This window comes from Mus pahari, chromosome 3 (assembly GCF_900095145.1).
Source record: "Mus pahari chromosome 3, PAHARI_EIJ_v1.1, whole genome shotgun sequence".
Classification (NCBI taxonomy): domain Eukaryota; kingdom Metazoa; phylum Chordata; class Mammalia; order Rodentia; family Muridae; genus Mus; species Mus pahari.
The window spans coordinates 147,679,420-147,700,461 of NC_034592.1; the positions used below are offsets into that span (position 1 = coordinate 147,679,420).

Below are 21,042 nucleotides of genomic sequence, written 5' to 3' on the forward strand. Positions count from 1 at the left end.
GCTTTGTCATTTGATGCTCACATTCTCTTCCTGGCTGCTCGGTCTGTAGATTTCACACTGAGGCCTGAGACACAGGCTCAGTCATGCCGCAGCTTCCCCACAGTTGCCTACGGTCACACCTCTGTGTATATACACATACATATACACGGCAGGCAGGCAGGTGGGTGGGTGGGCGGGCTGTAAGTCTCAGTGGCTGCTGGGAAGACAGAGAAGAGGGAGAGGCAGCTGTGCCTTTGGAGTTAGAGTCAGCAATGAATGCCTGCAAGTGGTTGTAGAGCTCTGCTCTTGACTGAATCTGGAATGACACAGGACCTGAAAGAGCTCAAACCCCAGCAGAGGGGGACATCCAGATATCTGGTGGCCTGAGAGCCCTGTTGATAATAGTCCCTGTGTGGGGAGGGTGCTTTCTGGGGGGTGCAGACATCAGATGCAGCTTTTGAACACTTCACACTAGATGTGAAGGATCTGCTGTATAGGAGGAAGCCAAAGCTTTCCTAAGTAGTCCCACTGACTTCACACAGCCCACAGACATAGGGGCGCTGTGCCCACTTTAGACTAGAGAATGCCCGCTAAGCTAGCTTCCCCGTGAACCAGGATGAGATTGCTAAGTGATTTCAACATGGGCTGACTGTACGCAGTCAGTAGACAGTGTCCATGCACTCCTGCAAACAACAGGGCACTCTAAGGCATCGCATGAAGACATTAGCTGAGAAAATAAGAGACTTTCCTAACTATCCAAAGACTCCCTCCAGTGGGGTGCCTCAGAAGACAGCTTTATACACACAATAGGGCAGAACTGAAAGCTGTCAGCTCTGTCAATGGTAATTTCTAAAAACTCACCTCCTGCTCTAAGAGAAAGGCTACTCTCTGCCTCATGGGCAGAATAGGAGCAATTACAACGGCAGTCCACCGCTCCCACCCTGTGGATCAATCAGTGGGATAACACCACATCTATCATTAAAGGGCTTCCCTGAGTGCCAGACTCCAGCTCAACTCACTGCCCCAAACAGACCTTCCTTCCATCCTTGTTAACTGCGAGGGGAAAGCCTCTATCAGTTTGGCCTGTAGAGAATTTTCTTGGTGATTGTGTGCCCAGCCCACTGGTAGTGGGGTCATCCCTGAGCAGGTGGTACTGGGTGATATACAAAAAAGCAGGCTGACCAACCCAACAAGCAGCGTTCCTCCCGTTCCAGCTCCTGCCTCCAGGTTCCCACCCTCACTCACCATAGGTACAGACTGTAAGCCGTAAGATGAAATGAGTGCTTGCCCCATACCCCCAAGCTGCTTTGGTCTTGGTGTCTTTATCACAGCAATAGAAAGCAGACACATTCCCTCCCTAAAGAGTTTCCAATTGGCACATAAACATGCAATTACCCTGATCTATACAACGAAACCTTCATTTGGATGTGTGTGTGTGTGTGTGTGTGTATAGAGATGACTTAGCACTGGCTGCTCTTCCAAAGGACTGGAGTTCAATTCCCAGCACCCTCACGGCAGCTCACAACTGTAATTCCAGTTCCAGAGAATATGCCACCCTCATATAGACATACAGGCAGAACACCAATGCACATAAAAATAAATCTTTTTTAAAAACCTTTCATTAAAAAACTACATTTATGCTGGGTAGTGGTGGGAGCACACAACTTTAATCCCAGCACTCAGGAGGCAGATCCCCTGTGAGTTTCAGGTCAGCCTGGTCTACAGAGTGAGCTCCAGGACAGCCAGGGCAATAAGAGAGCCATGTCTCAAAAAATAAAAATTGCAAGCCGGGCATGGTGGCGTACACCTTTAATCCCAGCACTCGGGAGGCAGAGGCAGGCAGACTTCTGAGTTTGAGGCCAGCCTGGTCTACAACGTGAGTTCCAGGACAGTATAGGGCTATACAGAGAAACCCTACCTCGAAAAACCAAAAAATAAAAAAAAATAAAAGTAAAAATTTCATTTTCTTGTGTATTTGGGGAGGAGAGGTTGACCAGAGTGTGTGGGGCACACGAGGACAGCTTGCAGAAGTGGGTTCTCTTCCTGAACCATGTGGGTCCTGGGGCCAAACACAGGTTGTCTGGTGTGGTGGCAGGTGATGTTACCCCACACCACCTGGAAGCCTCTCAGATTCTTTATAGATGCAGTAATAATCGCTGGGGAAGGAGACTGGCCAGCCAGGCTGCTGAGCCTTCTGCAGGCTCGGCAGGGTGGCCCAGGGCTGCAGCTTTCACCACCCGTGCTGGAGGGAGGAGGATTTTAATAATGCAGCTGCTTCTGGGCCATCCCTGCTCCTGTAAGCAAGCCCTCACCCATACCCGCTAGTAACACCAATAAACTCACTGGGTTACTGAGCTGGACATCAGTGTAATTGTTACTTTGGTCTGGCATAGCTTTCTTTCCTAGGGTGTGTTGCATCTCCCCAGTAAAAAAAGTCTCACGCAACAAATATCTACTGTCATTTTAATCTGGTAAACATGGGGTAAGTTTTAGGGTACCAATAATGTCCCTCCAGCCTCTAACACTTTCAATGTGACCTTATGGAATAAGGCTTTTACAGATGCCAATCAACATGAGGTCATGCTTGAGTAAGATGGGACCTTGATCAGACATGTCCTGATAAAATGGAAACGTTGACAGACATGGGCAGTGAGGACGGACATGCGCAGTGACGACAGATGCAAAGCCTGAAGTCGCATTGCCACAAGCTGTAGAAGACCACAGGGGAGAAGCCCAGCTGACCTCCAGAGGTCAGAAGGGAGCAGGCTGGCAGCACTGGGCCTGATTGGTGAGCTGAGATCCACTCTTCTGATCAGTGTGCTGGTTTCTTGCGGCAGCTGTATTGAGTTCACAGAGCCTACATGTTGCGAGTTCACAAAGCCTACATGTCGCGAGTTCACAGAGCCTACATGTCGCCATTCCCTTCAGATGCTTTTAAGGATTCTCTTCCATTTAATTGCTTTCGATTTTTTATGTGTCTTCAAATTATTTTTTTAAAAACAACTTCAAAAACTGCACTATTATTGTATGTGTGCATGGGATGGCAGCCCATGTACAGTCAGAGGACAAGTGTCCCGGGTTGCTGGCTTGCAGAACAAGCAGAGTCCTCTCACTGGACCCTGACGTGTCACTCTGATGTGTCTTGTGACTTTCTGTGATTGGGGCTCACTGACCTTCCCTTTATGGACTCATATATTTCTCACCAGACTTGAAAAAAGAAAATGTTCCCCCAGCATACAGCACTCTCTTCATTGGTCAAACCAATAACGGGGAACAATTCCGTAATCACAAGATTATGATTTGTTGCATAACCCAGCAGCAAGCAGAAGGCACAATTAGACAGCTCGGGTACAGATCTTCAAAGAGCGAAAACTACCTCCTCAAGACGCTCACCAACATCCTCTACAAGGAGCTGGGAGTTTTATAAGACCAAGCAAAGAAAAGCTAGTGTAAGGAATGCATTTTGACAAATGTGGTAAAAATGCTTATGAGTTTTAAAAACACTTTAAATCTTATTTATTTATTTATGTGTGTGTATGTCTATATGCATGTATGTATTTGTTGTGTGAGTGCATGCCATATCACACTTGTGGAAATCAGGGTAGCTTGTAAGAAAATCAGTTCTCTCAACTATGTAGGGCCTAAGAATTGAACTCAGGTCATCAGGCTCGCCAGCAAGCACCTTTGCTTGCTAATCCTTGTCAGGCCTCTACCAGTAATTTTAAAAGCAGATGATAAAATTGTATTTGCAACAGCAACCAAATCTTTTAAGTAATTATTAAAATTTTCAGAAAAAGATTACTGTTGATATATACATATATTCCTATTTCAGCATATATTAGTATATATCGAATATATGTGCATTCACAAATATGTATTTACCTTACTGAAGGATATAAAATACAAACTGAATAAACAGATAATCTTGTTCATTCTGGGATTTCTGATGGGTCTCAAACAAGGGGCAGCTTTTCTTATCCAAGAGCCCAACACCACAAGTGGAGGCAGCAGACAGGTCAGAGTGACACTCATTATCAAGACTAAGCTGGACAACACAACTTACTGCGGCCACGCCAAGGGCTGATTTGCCAGCAACCACAGGCAAGGCCCATGACAAGATGCCCGGTGGTCCTTCCTTGTTTTGCCACTGAAACAAACTCACTTCGCTGTCCTAGGAAGAGCACAGCACATCAGAGAGCAAGGGCTGGCCACAGGCCCTGACATTAACCCACCAGGAATGGCAGGCATTCTGGTGGATGCGCATATCCACACTCCGTGATTCTATTTGGCACCGTGGAGACGTTTTCTCAGAAGCTGACAGGTAAATTCTAAATCATACCCCTGTGGACATGTTCATTAAAAAAAAAAAATCAAGATATTTTTGAAAACACTGACATAATCAAACCACTAATACAACCAACAGAGGTATTTAAAACACAAACAACACAGACACTGTTTGACTCAAACACTCCCCAAACCCTCTTCCCTATTCGAATCTGCTTAACTCATTTTTGGTTTTGCTGTGGTAACTGCAGTCACTGTTTCCCTGGCTTACGTGGAAGCTCAAGGAGGCACTTACAAGCCACCTCGTGCCTCTCATCAGAAAACGCCAATGACTCGGCTTCAGCAAACGCACATTGCTGTGTGGGAGTCGCTACAGGCAGGGAAGTGAAGATTGGCTCGTCTGACTCACCTTTGCAGATGAAGGGATTAGGACCTGTCACTGGACAGCAGGGACAGGGAACGAACAGGCTATGTAGTCTGAGCTGTTAATACTGTAAACTCATAAACAGACACTACCCAGCTATCCCAGGAACAACTGGAATGCTCTGGAATCAACACTGGCTCCTCACGGGCCCGCAACATACGCTATGCAAATCAACTGTGGGGGGAGATCAGGTAGGAATTAGTGTTTGTTCCCCGGTTTGAAAGGGAGGCAGGCACACCTGGTGTAATGTCTTCACAGTTAACAGTGAGAGTCCGACGTCGCCCGTGTGAGCTCTCTGGTGTTTGGGGCGGGGCTGACTCCGGCAGTAGTCCCTGTGCCGACACCTTTATGTGTAACTCAGGAGCTGGGCATCACGTAATGACCTGTTGCCCTGCTGGAATTTACTTCCTGTGAGTTTTCTGATGTAAAAGAAAGTTTGATTTGTGGCGAAATGATTTCTTACACATGTTACATTCGTAGGGTTTCTCGCCCGTGTGTATTTTCTGGTGTTCAGTCAGCGTCCAGAGGCGGCGGTAGCTCTTGCCACATTCGTTGCAGGCGTACGGTTTCTCCCCGGTGTGGATCCTCTTGTGCACGGTGAAGGCTGACTTGTGGCGGAAGGACTTCCCACACTCCTTGCACTTGTGCGGCTTCTCGCCGGTGTGAGTCCGTTGGTGCTCCGTGAAGGAGACCTTCTGGCAGAAGGTCTTCCCGCACTCCTTGCACTCGTAGGGCCGCTCGCCCGTGTGCGTCTTCTGATGGTGCCTGAGAGCTGACTTCCTGCAGTATGTCCGCCCACACTCCTCACACTCGTAAGGTCTCTCCCAGATGGTTCTCTTGTGCGCGAAGCGGCGGGAGCTCTTGTGGGCCGGCCGCTTGTGGTCGTGACACTCGTGCACATTGTCCTTGGCGTCCACCCTCTTCTGCTCGCCGCAGTTGGGCTTCCCAGCGGCTGCTCGGCCCCACTTACTAAGTACGCTGTGCTTCTCGCCTGTGTGAGTTCTCTGATGGATGGTGAGTGTGGACTTCAGGTAGAAAAGCTTCCCGCACTCGGGACATTCGAAGGTCTTCTTCCCTCTGTGAATTACCTGATGCGCCACCAGGGCAGACTTCGTGCACAGATACTTCCCACACAGGCGGCACTTGTAGGGCTTCTCCCCGGTGTGGCTTCTCAGGTGCACGTTGAGGGCCGACTGACAGAAGAAGGTTTTGTCACACTCCTTGCACTCGTAGGGTTTCTCCCCCGTGTGGATCCTCTGGTGCGCTGTCAGGGCGGACAGACAGAAGAAGGTCTTCCCGCACTCCTTACACTCGTTGGGCTTCTCGCCCCGGTGAGTTCTTTGGTGCACGATGAGGTACGACTTCTTGCCAAAGGCGTTGCCACACTCCTTGCATTTGTAAGGCTTCTCCCCAGTGTGGGACCGGAAGTGCTCAGCCAGGGCTGACTTCCGGAAGAAGGTCTTGCCACACTCGTTGCACTCATAGGACTTCTCCCCTCCGTGAATCCTCTGATGCACAATGAGGGCAGACTTGTCGATGAAGGCTTTGCCACACTCCTTGCACTTGTAAGGCCTCTCTCCGGTGTGAATCCGCTGGTGTCGAGTGAGGCTTGCCTTTATACGAAAAGTTTTCCTACAGTAATTGCAGGCGTAGGGTCTCTCTCCGGTATGGATTCTCAGGTGGACAATGAGAGTGGACCTCTTAGAAAAGGTCTTCCTACACTCGGCGCACTCATTCCGCTTCCGCTCAGGCTGCTCCTCCGTCCCCGCAGCGCTGGCTGACTCCTGGTCACCCTCATGATGCTCGGAGGGCTGACTTGCAGACTGCGTATTCTGTTGTTGAGTGAGACCCTCCCCTTGACTCTTGACATCCCTAACTTCATTACGTCTGTGCCGTTTTGCTACAGCGTGACTTCTGTCAGCCTTGGTGTGCAGCGCTGGCTTCCCTCGCCCATCCTGATCAGCAACTGCCTTCCCATTGGCTTTGCTCGATTTTGCAACAGTTTCTTCTGAGTTATTTTCTAAGCCATTTCCACCCGGGTCATATTTATGGAGCGTTTTTCCCAAAGAAACACTATTCGTGTCCAGAGCAACCGTTTTCTCAAACAGATTGGCCTTTCCTGGCATCGGTTTGTTATTGATGACTGAAAACTGCTTCAAATGTTTGTCTTGTGTTTTCTTGTCCTTCTCTAAGGGCTCATCATCTTCTGGAAGGAAGGAACAGAAGTGACATTAATACGTGAGTTCTGTGAATGTCTGACAATCTGTACAAAGATCTTATGGGGGCCAAGGTTCAGTACTGGCTTTCCAGTGTTAAAGAGATTAAGTGCAAATGTCTCCTACTTGATGGAAACAAAGCCACAAAGGATGAGAGAGAGGAGGGGTCTGGGGACAAAAGTAAACTCGTCTATACCAGCTCACTAAACTGGGTCAGAGAAAGGAGAAACCGGCAAGAACACGAGAGCCTTGAACCCCGACAGGAACACTGCAGCAGGGACAGTCCCCAACGCTCTCCATGGCTGACCCTGTGAGCAGACAAGACCTGGTGTGAACAAAGCAGAATGCAGAGTGAAGCAGGCTTCTGGGAGCCAGGGCTCAGAAGTGGTGGGAAGGAGGGGCCAACTGGACAGCTTTTCAGTGACAAGAACTCTGGCATTTATGCAAATACAATGGAGAGGAAACCTCAAGTGGGCAGCGAGGGGCAGGAGCTGTACTGCAGTAAGCAAGACATCTGGTGGGCACGTGGGGAAGGATGAAGAAATCAATGTGCATTCCGTGGATAGAGCACTTAAAGCCAAACACTTTTATATGCTCAGTTAAGTGACCAGACCATATGAAGAGAACACTGTAGTATCTATGTGAGCTGGTTTCCTCATCCATCACTTCTAGAGCTCTAGGTTCTAGAAGATTCCAGAAGAAGATCATACAGGTGCCTGCTGTGGTCACGGACCAACCTGAACTCGAGTTCTTCAGTTTTACCCTCTCGGCCATCACACTTACCCGCGTGGTTCTGTCGTGACGAGTTTTCCACTACCCAGGGCTCTTTTCCTTGTTCCAGTTTTAAGATCACATCTGGTTTGCGAACATGAAACCCTGTGAATGAGAAACACTATGGAACTTGAGCCAAGCTCTGTGGACAAGGACTAAAGGTTGGGGAAACTGAGGGATGGAGATGCCTTCTGCTAGCTCAGCGGGGCTGGTCCAAGTGGGTGAAGACCAGTGTGCATGCATGCATGCACATGCATGTGTGTACAAACGGTCATCCTCCTTCTCCTCTGTTACTCAAGGTGAGAGAAGTCACTTCTATTGTGTTCTCTGGCACAGAAGAAAGGCCTACTCTGGGCTCTGTGTGGGGGCTGCACTCACCCACTGCGATGAGGCTGCCCCTGGGCTCTGTGTGGGGGCTGCACTCACCCACTGTGATGAGGCTGCCCCTGGGCTCTGTGTGGGGGCTGCACTCACCCACTGCGATGAGGTTTCTGTAGTTCTCCAGCATCACATCCCTGTAGAGGAGACGCTGTGCAGGGCCCAGATGTTGCCACTCCTCACGGGTGAAGTCCACAGCCAAGTCCTTGAAGGAGATTGGTCTCTGAAAGAGCGAGTTTCATCTGAGATACTAGAACTGAGCAACAGCAGATGAGGAGGAATAAGAAATATGAGGTGGGCCCCACACGGCCATTGTTCCGCTAGAGAGATGCTTCAGGCGAGGAAAGAAGAAACGGCTCACTCCGTGTGAATGAGTTCTTTAAATGTGCACGCTTACACAGTGTCCTGGGACTCCCGGATTGCTGACTCGTGCACTGTGGCTCTTGCTCTGGAGGAGCACCCAGTAGGACAGGTGACACATGCAGGACTGCACCTCAGGCAGAAACATACATGCTAGACAAAGGGCCACCACAAATGGTTCAGTTTTGTGTCATGAGACTTCGGTGAGGTGATGATTTTAGTCCTCACATAAAGTACATCTTGCCAGTGTGTTCACTGAGAAATACACTTAGGAAGCAACACACACACACACACACACACACACACACGACAGTCGAAGAGTGACCTTTATAGGAAAGAAACCAGGGAGTGGGCAGAGCACAGAGGCCCTTGAGTCTACAGTCAGTCATATAGGTTTCTGCTACTGCAACAAATCAGGAAAACACTCTTTCAATGTACAGATGACCTATGTGTGGAAGCCATACTGTAACTCTAGGATAAGCAGTATGTGACTGCTGATAACCATGTAGATGCCAGGAACACTTTCTTGTTTGCTTCTGGTCAAGAGAGGAACATGATGATGACCCCAGGGGCTCCCCACCATCCACTCTGGAGAACACAGAGGTGTCTGTAACCCCTAGAGCAGCAGGACAATGTGCACTCTGGAGGTGACACTCGTGTGTGGGTGGTAGCAAGCCACTGCCTCTGGGCCCAGTCTAGCTTCAGTGGCTCAGTCTGGCCAGTACCTGGTTCACACTTTGCCTGTGACCTTTTCCATTCTACAAACTGCTGCATTTAGCGCTAACAGAGATTGCATGTCCAAGCAAAGCTGAAAACAGCTGGCAGACGGTCCCCCAGGAAAGGCCTGCTGCTCCCTACTTGGAAACACGGGAAACAGCTAAAAGGTCCGATCAAAGGGGAAGAAGATCGGGATGCCCTTCTACAGGGAGCTTTAGCGGGTGAGAGACGAGAAGAGTCTAAAGGCACCTACCCTGCAGGTGACATCGGGTTTTGGAGCTCATGGAGAAGACTAGTAATGGGAACAGTATCTGAAGGCAAAACGCTACTGTCTCTAGACTGGCATGGAATGAGCTCTAGGCCGCACTGTGAGGGGGGAAGAGGCGCAGCGATATCTACAGTGTGCCCTTATGTAAGGAAGGAAAGAGAACACATAGGTACAAATCCGTGTAAAACACAGAAAGGGCCACGAGGTATGAGTGAACTTGTCACCTTCAGGAGGAGGACAGAGGGAAAGAGTTACAATAAGTTGAAAGGGCGACACGGAGGCCGGGGCACTTCCCCACATAGGCTTCTGTGTACAAACCTGACTCAACTGTGGTGCTTCCCAACTCCCCAAACCCAAGCAAGCGAACTAGCACACACGATGGAGGAGAACCACAAGCCCTACAAACAGCACCACAGCTGGCCGGATAAGCAAGCCAGCAGAGTATAGGTCACAAGACAGAGGCGTCACAGACGAGGAGTGTGCTCTACAGGGTCATGAGAGACAAAGGTCATCCCGGAATACAAGAGGCCATGGACACACGACAACAGACTTTAACACTGGATCCCCGGCTGAAAACAGTCTGGCACTGCCCTGCGCTGTGTCCGTGCAGTAACGGAACTGGGGTGGCGTTTTTCCTAGGTTCTGATCACTGCACCCAGCACCGACAGGCCAAGGGAAGACAAGCCAAGCGTTCGTGGGAACGGTCTCTGACTTCTGCTCTTACATTTGTCTGAATTCACTCCGAAGCGCAGTCGCCGTAAGAGAGCTCTGCAGAAGCCCATGCGCTCCTGTGTGCCAGGTCACATGCCCTACCTCATGCAAAGCTATCGTTCTTCCCCCTCCTACCTCACATCTGCACACAGGCCTTACCGCACCCTTCCTTCAGGATCGCATACTTGTCTCCTGGAAGCAGTTCACTATCCACGTTAAATATGCTCTACGAATCACAAGCGCCCTGGTAATAAACAGTCCTTTATAATTTGTATTATAACCCAGGCTGGATGGTATGTACCGAAGCTCTGGACAACTAGGAAGAATGACTCAAAGAACAGCAGAGGGGAGACGACGATGCGAGTTGGATGGAGAGTGCTGACTTGAGTCCTCTGCACACAGGACAGCATCAGCTGCCCTGACAGCCCACAGCCCACAGCCCACAGCCCACAGCCCACAGCAGAAGGGAGCGCATACTCTGTTTGGAAGACACTGACCGGTGCTCATGAGGAATGGCAAAATAACATCATACTCCAGGTGCTTCAGTCAACTCTGTGAGCAACCCTATGCAGTCTGGGCAGAAAACAAAGGAAAACCAAAAAAGATAGGGAGGAGGAGGAGGAGGAGGAGGAGGAGGAGGAGCCTCACTGTAAGGGGCGGCAAAGGAGAGAGGACATGGAGAGGAGGGCCGATGGCCTCACATGTAGGGAGTCCCACAGGCAAACGTGCAGAAATAGAGACAGCTGCACAGCTCCATCAACACCCAACCTGGAGGATAAAGAGAAGGGACAGGAATGGAATCTACAACAGAACAACTTTGGGCTGTGGTCTCAAACAGCATGAAGAAGTAGAAATTACTTCAACAACAGGGAACAGGTTCCAAGTAAACTCAGGTGCACGATCAGGAACCGGAAGCAAGTGTTACCCTTCTGCAGCGGGCTAACACAGCTGATGCCTGCTTCCTGGGGCACAAATGTCTGGCTAGTGCGGCTCAGTGAGATGACTTCTGGCAGAGGGATACCAGGCCAGGGATGGTTGGTATCCTACAGCGAATGGGACAGCCTTACAGAAACGATGTGCCCCAACTTTCTAATACCCTGGTCACATTGATGGCAAATCTGTTTATAATGATCTGAGCCTTGCCTGGGTGTCAGCCACAGGAAAGCCAGTCCTCCACTAGCTCCAGCTCTATGAGCGCAGAGGTGCTGGCTTTTGCTAAGCTGCAGGTGTAGCATCGGGTACACACAACACAGTGATCGACACGTAGCTGGTAAATGAAAGGTCTGGAGCGGCAGGAACGAAAGAAAAGCAGGAAGAGGCCAGGAAGTAACCGGCCTTGATAAATCTAACCAAGGATGCTGGACTTTCACGCTGTACTAGTGTGGACCTGCTCGGGCAGCGTGGCATCGAGATGTTACAGATGGGTATTGCTAGCAAGACAGACAAGTGTGAACAACACACTTGAGAAAGATGTGGATAGACCATGGGGAAATCCCTGACAATCCCAAAGACAGGAACTGAGGCCGGGGAAGTAGGCCTTGAAGGGAGGTAGGAACTGATTCCCGTGAGACCTTCGCAAGGCTGACACGGGCCTGTGACAGGAAACAAGGGACAGGAGGACCAGACACACACCTCGCTTTCTTTTTCTCCCCCTCCCCTCTTTTGAGACAGTTTCACACTGTAGCTCAGGTTGGCCTCAACACATAGCAATTCTCCTGCCTTAGCTCCCTGAGTCCCAGAGCTGTAGACCTCAGTCACCACACCTGGCTTATATTCTTTCTAGCTTGTGGAAGGCTTAGCAACGTCATCGGCAGAGAACAATGAGGTGGCCGCACACCGAACAGAGGTGGGGACATTATTTCTGTTCTGCACCAGAGGACTCCAAGAGCCTTTTGCAGACCGCTTGCAGAGAAGTACACCAAGAGTCACACCCTGAGAATCTTACTGGCAGGAAGATTTCAGCGGTGAGAGGGTTCGAGTTAAAACTCTAGATGACACAGAGGAAAGCAGAGAGAAGACTGGAGTAAGCACACAATGTTGGTGGCAGAGGCGGGAGCAGTGGGTCTAAGAGAGGAAACGATTAGTGAGTTAGAGAGCGGTGTGAAAGCTAGACATGGTTGGGGGTACAGTCTGGGGAGAGATGGTCACACTATAAGGGCAAGGGGTTTGGCAAAGCACGGAATAGAAATACTAAGTCTGAAAATAGGCAAATGGGGGGCTGGCGGGATGGCTCAGTGGTTAAGAGTACCGACTGCTCTTCCAGAGGTCCTGAGTTCAAATCCCAGCAACCATATGGTGGCTCACAACCATCCGTAACGAAATCTGATGCCTTCTTCTGGAGTGTCTGAAGACAGCTACAGTGTACTTACATATAATAAATAAATAAATCTTAAAAAAAAAAAGAGAATAGGCGAATGATCACTGATTTTGGTCACAACATGCGTAGTGGACATGGAGTGAGTTGACATTACAGAAGCAAGTGACATAGTTTTACCACAGGATCTAAAGTCCAATTGTGCCCTGTGCTGCCTGTTTTAAAAGCAGAACTGAAATACTCGGGAGGCAGAAGGAGAATTATCAGCGTGAGCCTGTCTCCTCTTTACAGTAACACACACACACACACACACACACACACACACACACACACACACACATTCTAAAAAGCCACTAAAGATAAAAAGTAGCAACAGGCACCATTTGAGGCACATGCAACCCACTGACTGCAGGTTTTATCATTACACCATCGAGAATGATCAGAGGGCTGTCTATAGCTCTGAAAATAGATTAGACATCTGTAACTGCGAGGCCTTGCCAAGTTGTAAGTCAAGGGAATCCACAGCTGCTGTTGGTAAAGGTGATTTTGCATCATCTGCTCATAGAACATGTTTATAAATAAATGATGAAAAACCATGGTAACAGCCTACTTCCTACTACTTGGGTCTTTGTCATACAACCTGAACAAGTCTATGGGAGTGAATAGTTTCTGTTTATTTATTTATCCATTTGTTTTTTTTTTTCAAGACAGGGTTTTTCTGTGTAGCCCTGACTGTCCTGGAATTCTCTATGCAGACCAGGCTGGCTTCTAACTCAGACATCCATCTGCCTCTGCCTCCCAAGCGCTGGGATTAAAGGTGTGCTCCAGCACATCTGGCAACGCCTTCTGTTTATTGGGGTTCACTTCTCTGGTACTGATCTGTTTCCCTTATTTCCCCTGATGCTGCCTTTTTATACATGTCTACTACTTCATCCGGATGCACTCACTGCAGATCTATGAACATCCACTGCCAACGGTGGGAAGTGGATCCCTCAGTGTCGTACCTGGGTACTGTCCATTTTCAGGCGTTCTCAAGAAAGGGCCAGGAACCACCGGTGATCCAACGGCTGGGTGAGGAAGAACAGGAAACGTGATCAGCAGATTGGCTAGCAGCTCTGACAGTGACTCACAGACATGCCCTGGAAGGAAAGGACCCTTCTTCAACCTGTGTCATACAGAAAGCATCTGCGGAGGGAAGGCCCACGGGCAGTTCTGAATGGACTAATCAGAGCTTTTCTTACTGTGTGAAAGGGAACAAAGGTGTGAACTGAATTACTGTCTCACTCAGGCCTCCTTAAAAAACAAACAACACTCTGGAGTTCATATTAGATCACATCAATAAGCTTTAGTATACAAGAAGCCTGAAAGAGCAGGCCAGCAACTCTGAGAGTCTATCTATCTATCTATCTATCTATTATCTATCTATCTATCTATCTATCTACCTACCATCTAGTTTTTTGGGTATCAATTACCTGTTTTCCTACTAATCCATTCAGCAGATGAAATCAGAAAATCAGACAGAGGGAGTGAGGGGTTTAAGATGCTTATCACTCCACTCCCCTCCCCCAACCTTAACTGCAGTTTCATGAGAGGGAGGCCTCTGCTTCAGTGTAGCAGAAGACAAAGCCCTGGCCTTCGAATCAACACACCAGATTTCAATTCTTGGTTCTGGCACTAGCAAACTACCTAAATGGTTAAAATAGCTGCCTTCCTCACTTGAGAAAAAGTTCAAATATCTCAAAAAAACCCTTTTCTGTAGATACTCTTGGGTCATTCTTCTATATAACGGAAACCAGTAAACTCCAGGATGGTGATGGACGGGGCTTGAGCAACTCTGGCGAAACAGAATGGAGACTCTAAGGAACGACGCGTATTTGTTCGAAGTGACGCAGAGACCTTTTTCTCAGCCATGGCTGGCATCCCATCCCTCCCAAACGAAAGACCCGCCAATGAAACGCCATCCTTTCCAATCAGACCCGCTCATTCCCTCCATCGCAGCCCAACCTTTAAGCAGCCCCGAAGCTTTTCCAGGCCAAAGGCATCCGCAGAACTGCTGGGATCCGCTTTTTGCACGCACACACCTCTCTCTCCTTCCCAGGCTGCCCGCCCGGAGGCCTCCAGCCCCGGGGGCGCCCGCTAGCTTCGCCCGGCCCCTGGACACGCGCGAGCCTCCGCGGGCCCCAGGAAAGCGCTGGTCCTTCTGCTCCTGCCCCGGAGTCGCCACCCGGTATTCTTCTGGCTCGGGAAAAACCTCGCTTCTTTTGTAGCCCCCAGAAGGCCCCAGGCAACTGTGGCGCACAGAGGCCCCTCGAGCCTCGCCTGGAAGAGCCCCACGAAACGGAAACGCATCCATCGAGGCTAGGAGACCGCGCATGCGCAGAGCCTCGGAGCGGCCATTCCCACGGTTCTCCAAAGGGTGCAGTAGTCTTTCCAGGACTACATTTCCCATAAGGAGTTGCGGCCCCCGCCCAGCCGATACCCTCCGAGGCGCTAGGGTTTTAATCAGAGTAACTCACGAGTAAAAACCATAAGTACAAAAAGAAGTGTGAGAAATAAAAAATTAGGGTTCTGTAAAGAAACTCCAACAGTGTATTTAAGAAAAAAATAGTAACCAAACAGTTCTCTCAGAATAAAAAATGTATCGACGATCTTCCCAAAATTATAGGAGAGACCCCCTAACAAAGAATCAGACCGTCTCTAAATATTTTAAAAGAAAATAATCGCCATCCTGTTTATTACTGACTTTACTGACAGGTGCATACTCTCCTGCCAATTTTACAGAAAGAGAAATCACAATACGTAATGACATAATATTTTAAAAGTATATTATTTTCAATTTTTATTTTATTTTATATGTATTGATGTATTGCCTGCCTGCATGTATGTCTTGTCCACCACTTGTGTACTGTGTTGGTACCTGTGTCTGAGAAAGCCAGAAGATGGTATCATATAGTTGCTGGGAATTGAACTCTGCTCCTCTGGAAGAGCAGCCAGTGCTATAAATCACTGCGCCATCTCTCCAGTCCCTTAACAATATATTTTAACATGACCAATTATATTTAATGCAAGTAATATAGAAACTGATCTTCACAAGGACAAATTGAATACGTGTATATATTTTAAAAGAGGAAAGCTATGTAATATCTTACTCATTGGAAGGCCAGACAGTTTCTGACACAGTTATCAGTTATGTTTAAATACCAAAAGAAACATTGAGATGCAGAGGCTGAGAGATAGCTCTCCATGAGCCAGACTTCCAGGGATTCAATGTTTGTATATTGTCTCCCACATCAAACGTGGCCATGTTGTAATTTAAATAAAGGGGTCATAAGAAGGGACACCGCAGGTTTCAAAAAGCAAACCTGATATCCTGGCAGTCGGGTTTGTTTGCGGTGTTCCTAGAGCTTGTGTATGACTTTAGTTAACTAGTTACCAGAGATCAAGTGGACACCAAAAGAAGCAGAGAGGCGATGTGGAGAAACAGCCAAATCTTTCCCAGAAACCCAGCCATGCCTCCCCTTCCAGGGATCCTTGTCAAGGCTTCAGACTCAAGGAGTGAGCCACCCTGAACATTGCATGCAGTTAAGTTCCTGGGAGGCCTCGGTTGCATATGGACTCACATGAAGCACAGCCACATCTGTACCAGAAACACACACAGAACCACAAAGTCCGTACCAGTAGCCACATAGCACGAAGGAAAAAAACAGTTGCATCATTTTAAGCCACCAGGTTTTGGGGTTAGTTGTTATGGAGCAATAAATACATGGTGGGTCTGCAAGATGTTTCAGTGGATAAAGGCATTGCCAACAAACCAGATGACCTGCTGTGGGTTTCAGGGGTCCACATGGTCGAGGGAGAGGACCCAGTTCTGCAAGCTCCACATGTGTGCTGGGCCATTCTCAGGGGTATTTACCTGAACCCATACCAAGTCAAAAGAAAACTGAAATGACTTTGGGGAAAGATCAATTTTAAAAGCAAATATATGGGGGAAGGGAATGCAGTTGGCTTCTATATATAATAAATGAAAAAGTGGGCTCAATTATTAATAGTGCTTCTAGAAATAACTTCAATTTAGTATGTTCTTTAAGTCAAGTAAGGAACAAGAAAATTAATATAGAAGATTTGAAAAAGAACTAGAAATTAGCTATATGGGATGGTTTGAATAGGAGGTGTGGCCTTGTTGGAGTGGGTGTGACCTTGTCAGAGGAAGTGCGTCACTGTGGAGGCGGGCTTGAGGTCTCCTATGCTCAAGCTACACTCAGTGTTAACACAACCTCCCTCTGCTGCCTGTGGATCAAGGCGTAGAACTCTTAGCTCTTTCTCCAGCACTGTGTCTGCCTGCATGCTCCCATGCTTCCTGCCATGGTGATAATGAACTAAACCCCTGAAAAAAAAAATATATGTGTGTGTGTGATATATGTATATATACATATACATATATATGTATGTGTGTAATATATATTATATGTGTGTGTATATACATATAGATATATATGTATATACACACACATATGTAATGGCCAACAACACTAAGGATCCTAGAAAAGAATAAACAATACTTTAACATCACATACACTTGTGGCAGACAAGCTTGGTCATGGAATTGGAAAAACGTTCCTCATCTGGCCAAGTTGGCTGACTCTCTTGCAGAGTTCGTAGAACACTTGCTGAAGCTCTTGTGCCCTTTATCCTAACCGTTCAGGAGACTCTTAGAGAAACAGTTGAACTTCCGTGTGAAGATACGCATCAGCAATAGTCTCAGAATGTTTTGCTTTGATTTTGAGGCAGGGTTTCTGTATTTAGCCGAGGCTCACTTTGAACTTAGGATTGCCTGTCTCTGCCTCCCATGTGCTGGGGCTGATCTCAGTGATGAACAGGTGCCACAGCCGCCCCTCCAGGATCCAGGGCGTGGTTCTGGGACACACCGCACACTTTGAAGACTGCCTGGCAGACTCAAATCCCTGTTGTCTGTGAGTGTTTTATGAAAAACACACTCACGTCCCCCCCCATCTCTCCCTCTCTTTAGTCCCCATTCCTGTGTCCTGGAATTATCTTTCCATCTCCCTGTTCATTTTATTTCTGACCTGACAGAGCATCAGAGTTCATTCTGTCCTGTTCTTCTTTTATTTCACTTTCAGCCATTTGATGACGTTAATCCAGGATTGCTTAGGGATCACAGGTTTCATGATCCCTGCATTCATTCTCTTTGAATGAAGACCGTAGAGTTGATATCAAGGACCTGACATTGCGTGTGTATGACTACAACTCAACTAATTACCACAAAGGAGGCAGACAATTCATGGATCCTGGTGAGTTTTTAAGCCAGTAGGAGGTTTCTCAGAAGACAGCTTAGGCTTGGGCCAGCAAGATGGCTCAGAAAGCAAAAGCACTTGTGGCTCAAGCCCGAGGACCTGAGTTCTATTCTCAGGACTCACAATGGAAGAAGATAATTGCTTCCACAAAGGCATCCTCTGATGGCCACAGGGCTGCTGTGGCCAACGTCCTCACTTACACATATACATTGTATACACTCACAATGGGAAGAATAACAAAGTGAAACATTTAGATTGGTGAAATAAAAGAGGAAAGAGAGGAGGAGAAGAGGGGAAAAGGAAGTCAATAGAATGTTAGGACAGGAAGACAGCAGGCAGACAGGCAGATGCTCGGATCTGCATTTTCCCACAGTGACCACTAGATGGCAGAAGACTCCCCAGCCAACTTCCCTCGGAGGCTCCCCATCAACTTCATTAGCTAGGCTGCACAGTCAAGAAGGCCTGCTGATTGAAAGCACTGAAGCCGGCTCCAGTTCTCTATGATACTTCAGATAATAGATCCAGATGCTGTTAATGTGGATCAAGCAATCTGAAGGGACTCTTGTTTTTCCGTAGCCTCACAAAACTGGCTCCTTTTTCTGATAACCTCAAGTAGAATGGAGGTTGTTTCAGTCTGGCATGGGTACTGTAAAGACTGCCCGTGATCCCAGCTACAGGGGTCTCCAGGGCTCTGCTGGCTCTAGATCTTCCTGACTCGTACAGCTCGCCTTGAGTGATGCTGGGATACTCTCTGCTGCTGACAAATAAAGAGCCCTGTGAGTCAGTATAGGCTCGCTAAGATGGGAGCTAGCTGTCTGAGGCTCCACACTGGGATGAAGGCAAGTCTTCACTCAGTGGGTACTCACTTATTCATCTGATCAGTACTCAGGAGGCCTGTTCTGTTACATTTATTTACTTGTCTATTATAATATTTTAATGTACTCTTTGGGGATTTCATGGATATATACGAAGTGTGTACAAATCCAGTTGGCACTGCCAGTAAGTGCATGGTGTGGTACCATCTACTAGAGTGTGGGCAACCCATCAGGAGCCACATCCCTGAAGAAAAATTACCAACCCCACCCCAGTAGCCACTGACTGCCAATAGCATCTCAGCTAGGAGAGTGAGGCCTCATGTGCCCCTCCCCAGTCCATGCCAGCATGCTGATTGGCTTCTTTTGTGTAGGCAGCCACAGATGCTTGAGTCTAGGAGTTCAATGCATTTATTTACTGTGTGTGTGTGTGTGTGTGTGTGTGCCATGGTAAACATAGAGAGGGCAGAGGACAACCTCGGGGGAGTTGGTTCAGTTTTTCCACTGTGTGGGAGTTAGAGCTCAGGTCACCTCCAAGTGTGCCCCCTGCTTCCCACAGAGCTGTCTAGATTCCGTGGTCCCTGAGGTGGCTGGTCTGTTTGCCCCAGTTCAGGTGTTGACATCCTAGCTCCTCAGGTAATAGTGTCACAAGGTGCCTTCGAGGGTTCTTGTCGTTGGGCCACCATGGGTGGGTCAGTGACCAGGTGAAAGGTGGCCTCTGTTGCCCTTTTCCCCAGCTCAGCTGCCCTGTGGCACTCACAGACTGGCAACTATAGTCTGTTTGTCTAGTTTGGAATTATTCTCCTTTTTGTTTGCAATACTACTAGATGTATTTAATTCTGAGAAATTACACTAAATATAATAATCTGATTCTATACCTGGAAGGAAAAATATATAAACCCTTCCCTCTTTCCTTCTCTTTTCCCTTGCCCCCCCCCATGTGCACAGTTTGTATATGCATGTGTGTGTGCAGGCAATGATGCTGTGTGTGTCTCTGGGAATATGTAGGGCCCAGCATTCGTGTGGAGGACAGCCTCTGGTGCTGGCCTTCCCTTGATTGAGCCTGGCTCTCCGCTTTGTTGCTGTGCATTCAGAGCTAGCTAGCTCTCTGGTTTTCTCCCTTTGCTGTTGTGTGTTCAGGGATGGCTGTGTGGCTCGCCTGCTTTCCTGCTGTGTATTCTGAGCTGGCTGTAATTCTAGCAATTGGGTGGGAGTCAGGAGAATCAAGAAGTTCAAGGTTATCCTTGCCTGTATGGTGAGTTTGAGGGTAGCCTGGGCTACATGAGACTCTGTTCCAAATCAAATACTACAAGATAAAATAAGCAAAGAGAAAAGAAAGAAAAGAAAGAATACCGTTTTTTTTTTCTGCAATAAAATACCACAGACAAGGCAATTTATAGAAGAAAGAGTACATTTGGAACTTAAAGTTATAAAGGGTTAGGGTCTGTCTTAGTCAGGGCTTCTATTCCTGCATAGACATCATGACCAAGAAGTAAGTTGGGGAGGAAAAGGTTTATTCAGCTTACAGTTCCACATTGCTGTTCATCACCAAAAGAAGTCAAGACTGAAACTCAAGCAGGTCAGGAAGCAGGAGCTGATGCAGAGGCCGTGGAGGGATGTCACTTACTGGCTTGCCTGCCCTGACTTGTTCACCTTGCTTTCTTACAGAGCCCAGGACTACCAGTCCAGGGATGGCACCACCCACAATGGACCCTCCCACCCTTGATCACTAACTGAGAAAATGCCTATAGCTGGATCTCATGGAGGCATTTCCTCAACTGAAGCTCCTTTCTTTCTGTGATAACTTCAGCTTGTGTCAAGTTGACACACAAACCCAGCTAGTGCAGGGTCCATGACCGTCATGAGGAAGAGCGTGGCAGCAAGCAGGAATGGTGCTGGAATAGTAGCTGAGAACTCACATCTTGAGACACAACCAGAAGGCAGAAAGCTATCTGGAAACGCCGCGAGGCTTTGATACCTCAAAGGCCACTCCCAGCAACACTTCTCCTCCAATAAGGCCACACCCTCCTAATCCTTCCCAAACAGTTCTACCAACTGTGGACCAAGTATTCAAATATGAGTCTCTGGGGGAGGGTGAGCATTCTGTACCACAGATGCCAAAGAATCCAGTGGAGCCACAGTCATAGTGACGTGGTTCATCACCTGTGTGTTTGTGGTACTGATGTTCTAAAAATGAATGTGAGCCTCGTGATCCACAATAGTTACACAGGCTTCAGGGCTAACGCTCCTTATGCTTCCTTCTCTGCTTTCCTCACTCTGCCCTCTCCATGGAGCCAACCCCTCCCTTCAGTCTTAAGAACACTTGACTCTGTTTTACCGAATGGGGTGTAGCTTGATGTGCTGATCCCAAAAGTCAATCAAGAATTGGAAGTTGGAGCCGGGCGTGGTGGTGCACGCCTTTAATCCCAGCACTCGGGAGGCAGAGGCAGGCAGATTTCTGAGTTTGAGGCCAGCCTGGTCTACAGAGTGAGTTCC

At 48.2% G+C, this 21,042-nt stretch overlaps 1 protein-coding gene across 4 annotated transcripts; it reads right to left on the reverse strand.

Annotated features, from left to right (window-relative positions):
• Positions 1 to 2,442: 2,442 nt before the first annotated feature.
• Positions 2,443 to 14,778, reverse strand: Znf334 (zinc finger protein 334). Of its 4 annotated transcripts, none has more exons than XM_029536979.1 (5): positions 14,504 to 14,778; positions 13,427 to 13,489; positions 8,149 to 8,275; positions 7,687 to 7,779; positions 2,443 to 6,893 (listed from the first exon to the last, which is right to left on the reverse strand). In XM_029536979.1, the coding sequence occupies exons 2-5, from the start codon at positions 13,439 to 13,441 to the stop codon at positions 5,089 to 5,091; spliced, it is 2,040 nt and encodes a 679-aa protein (XP_029392839.1). In that variant the 5' UTR covers positions 13,442 to 13,489; positions 14,504 to 14,778; the 3' UTR covers positions 2,443 to 5,088. The 4 variants fall into 4 exon arrangements, with proteins under 4 accessions (XP_029392839.1, XP_029392840.1, XP_021048728.1 ...); XM_029536980.1 differs by having other exon boundaries at positions 13,427 to 13,561; XM_021193069.2 differs by having other exon boundaries at positions 14,427 to 14,778.
• Between the last annotated feature and the right edge of the window lie 6,264 nt (positions 14,779 to 21,042).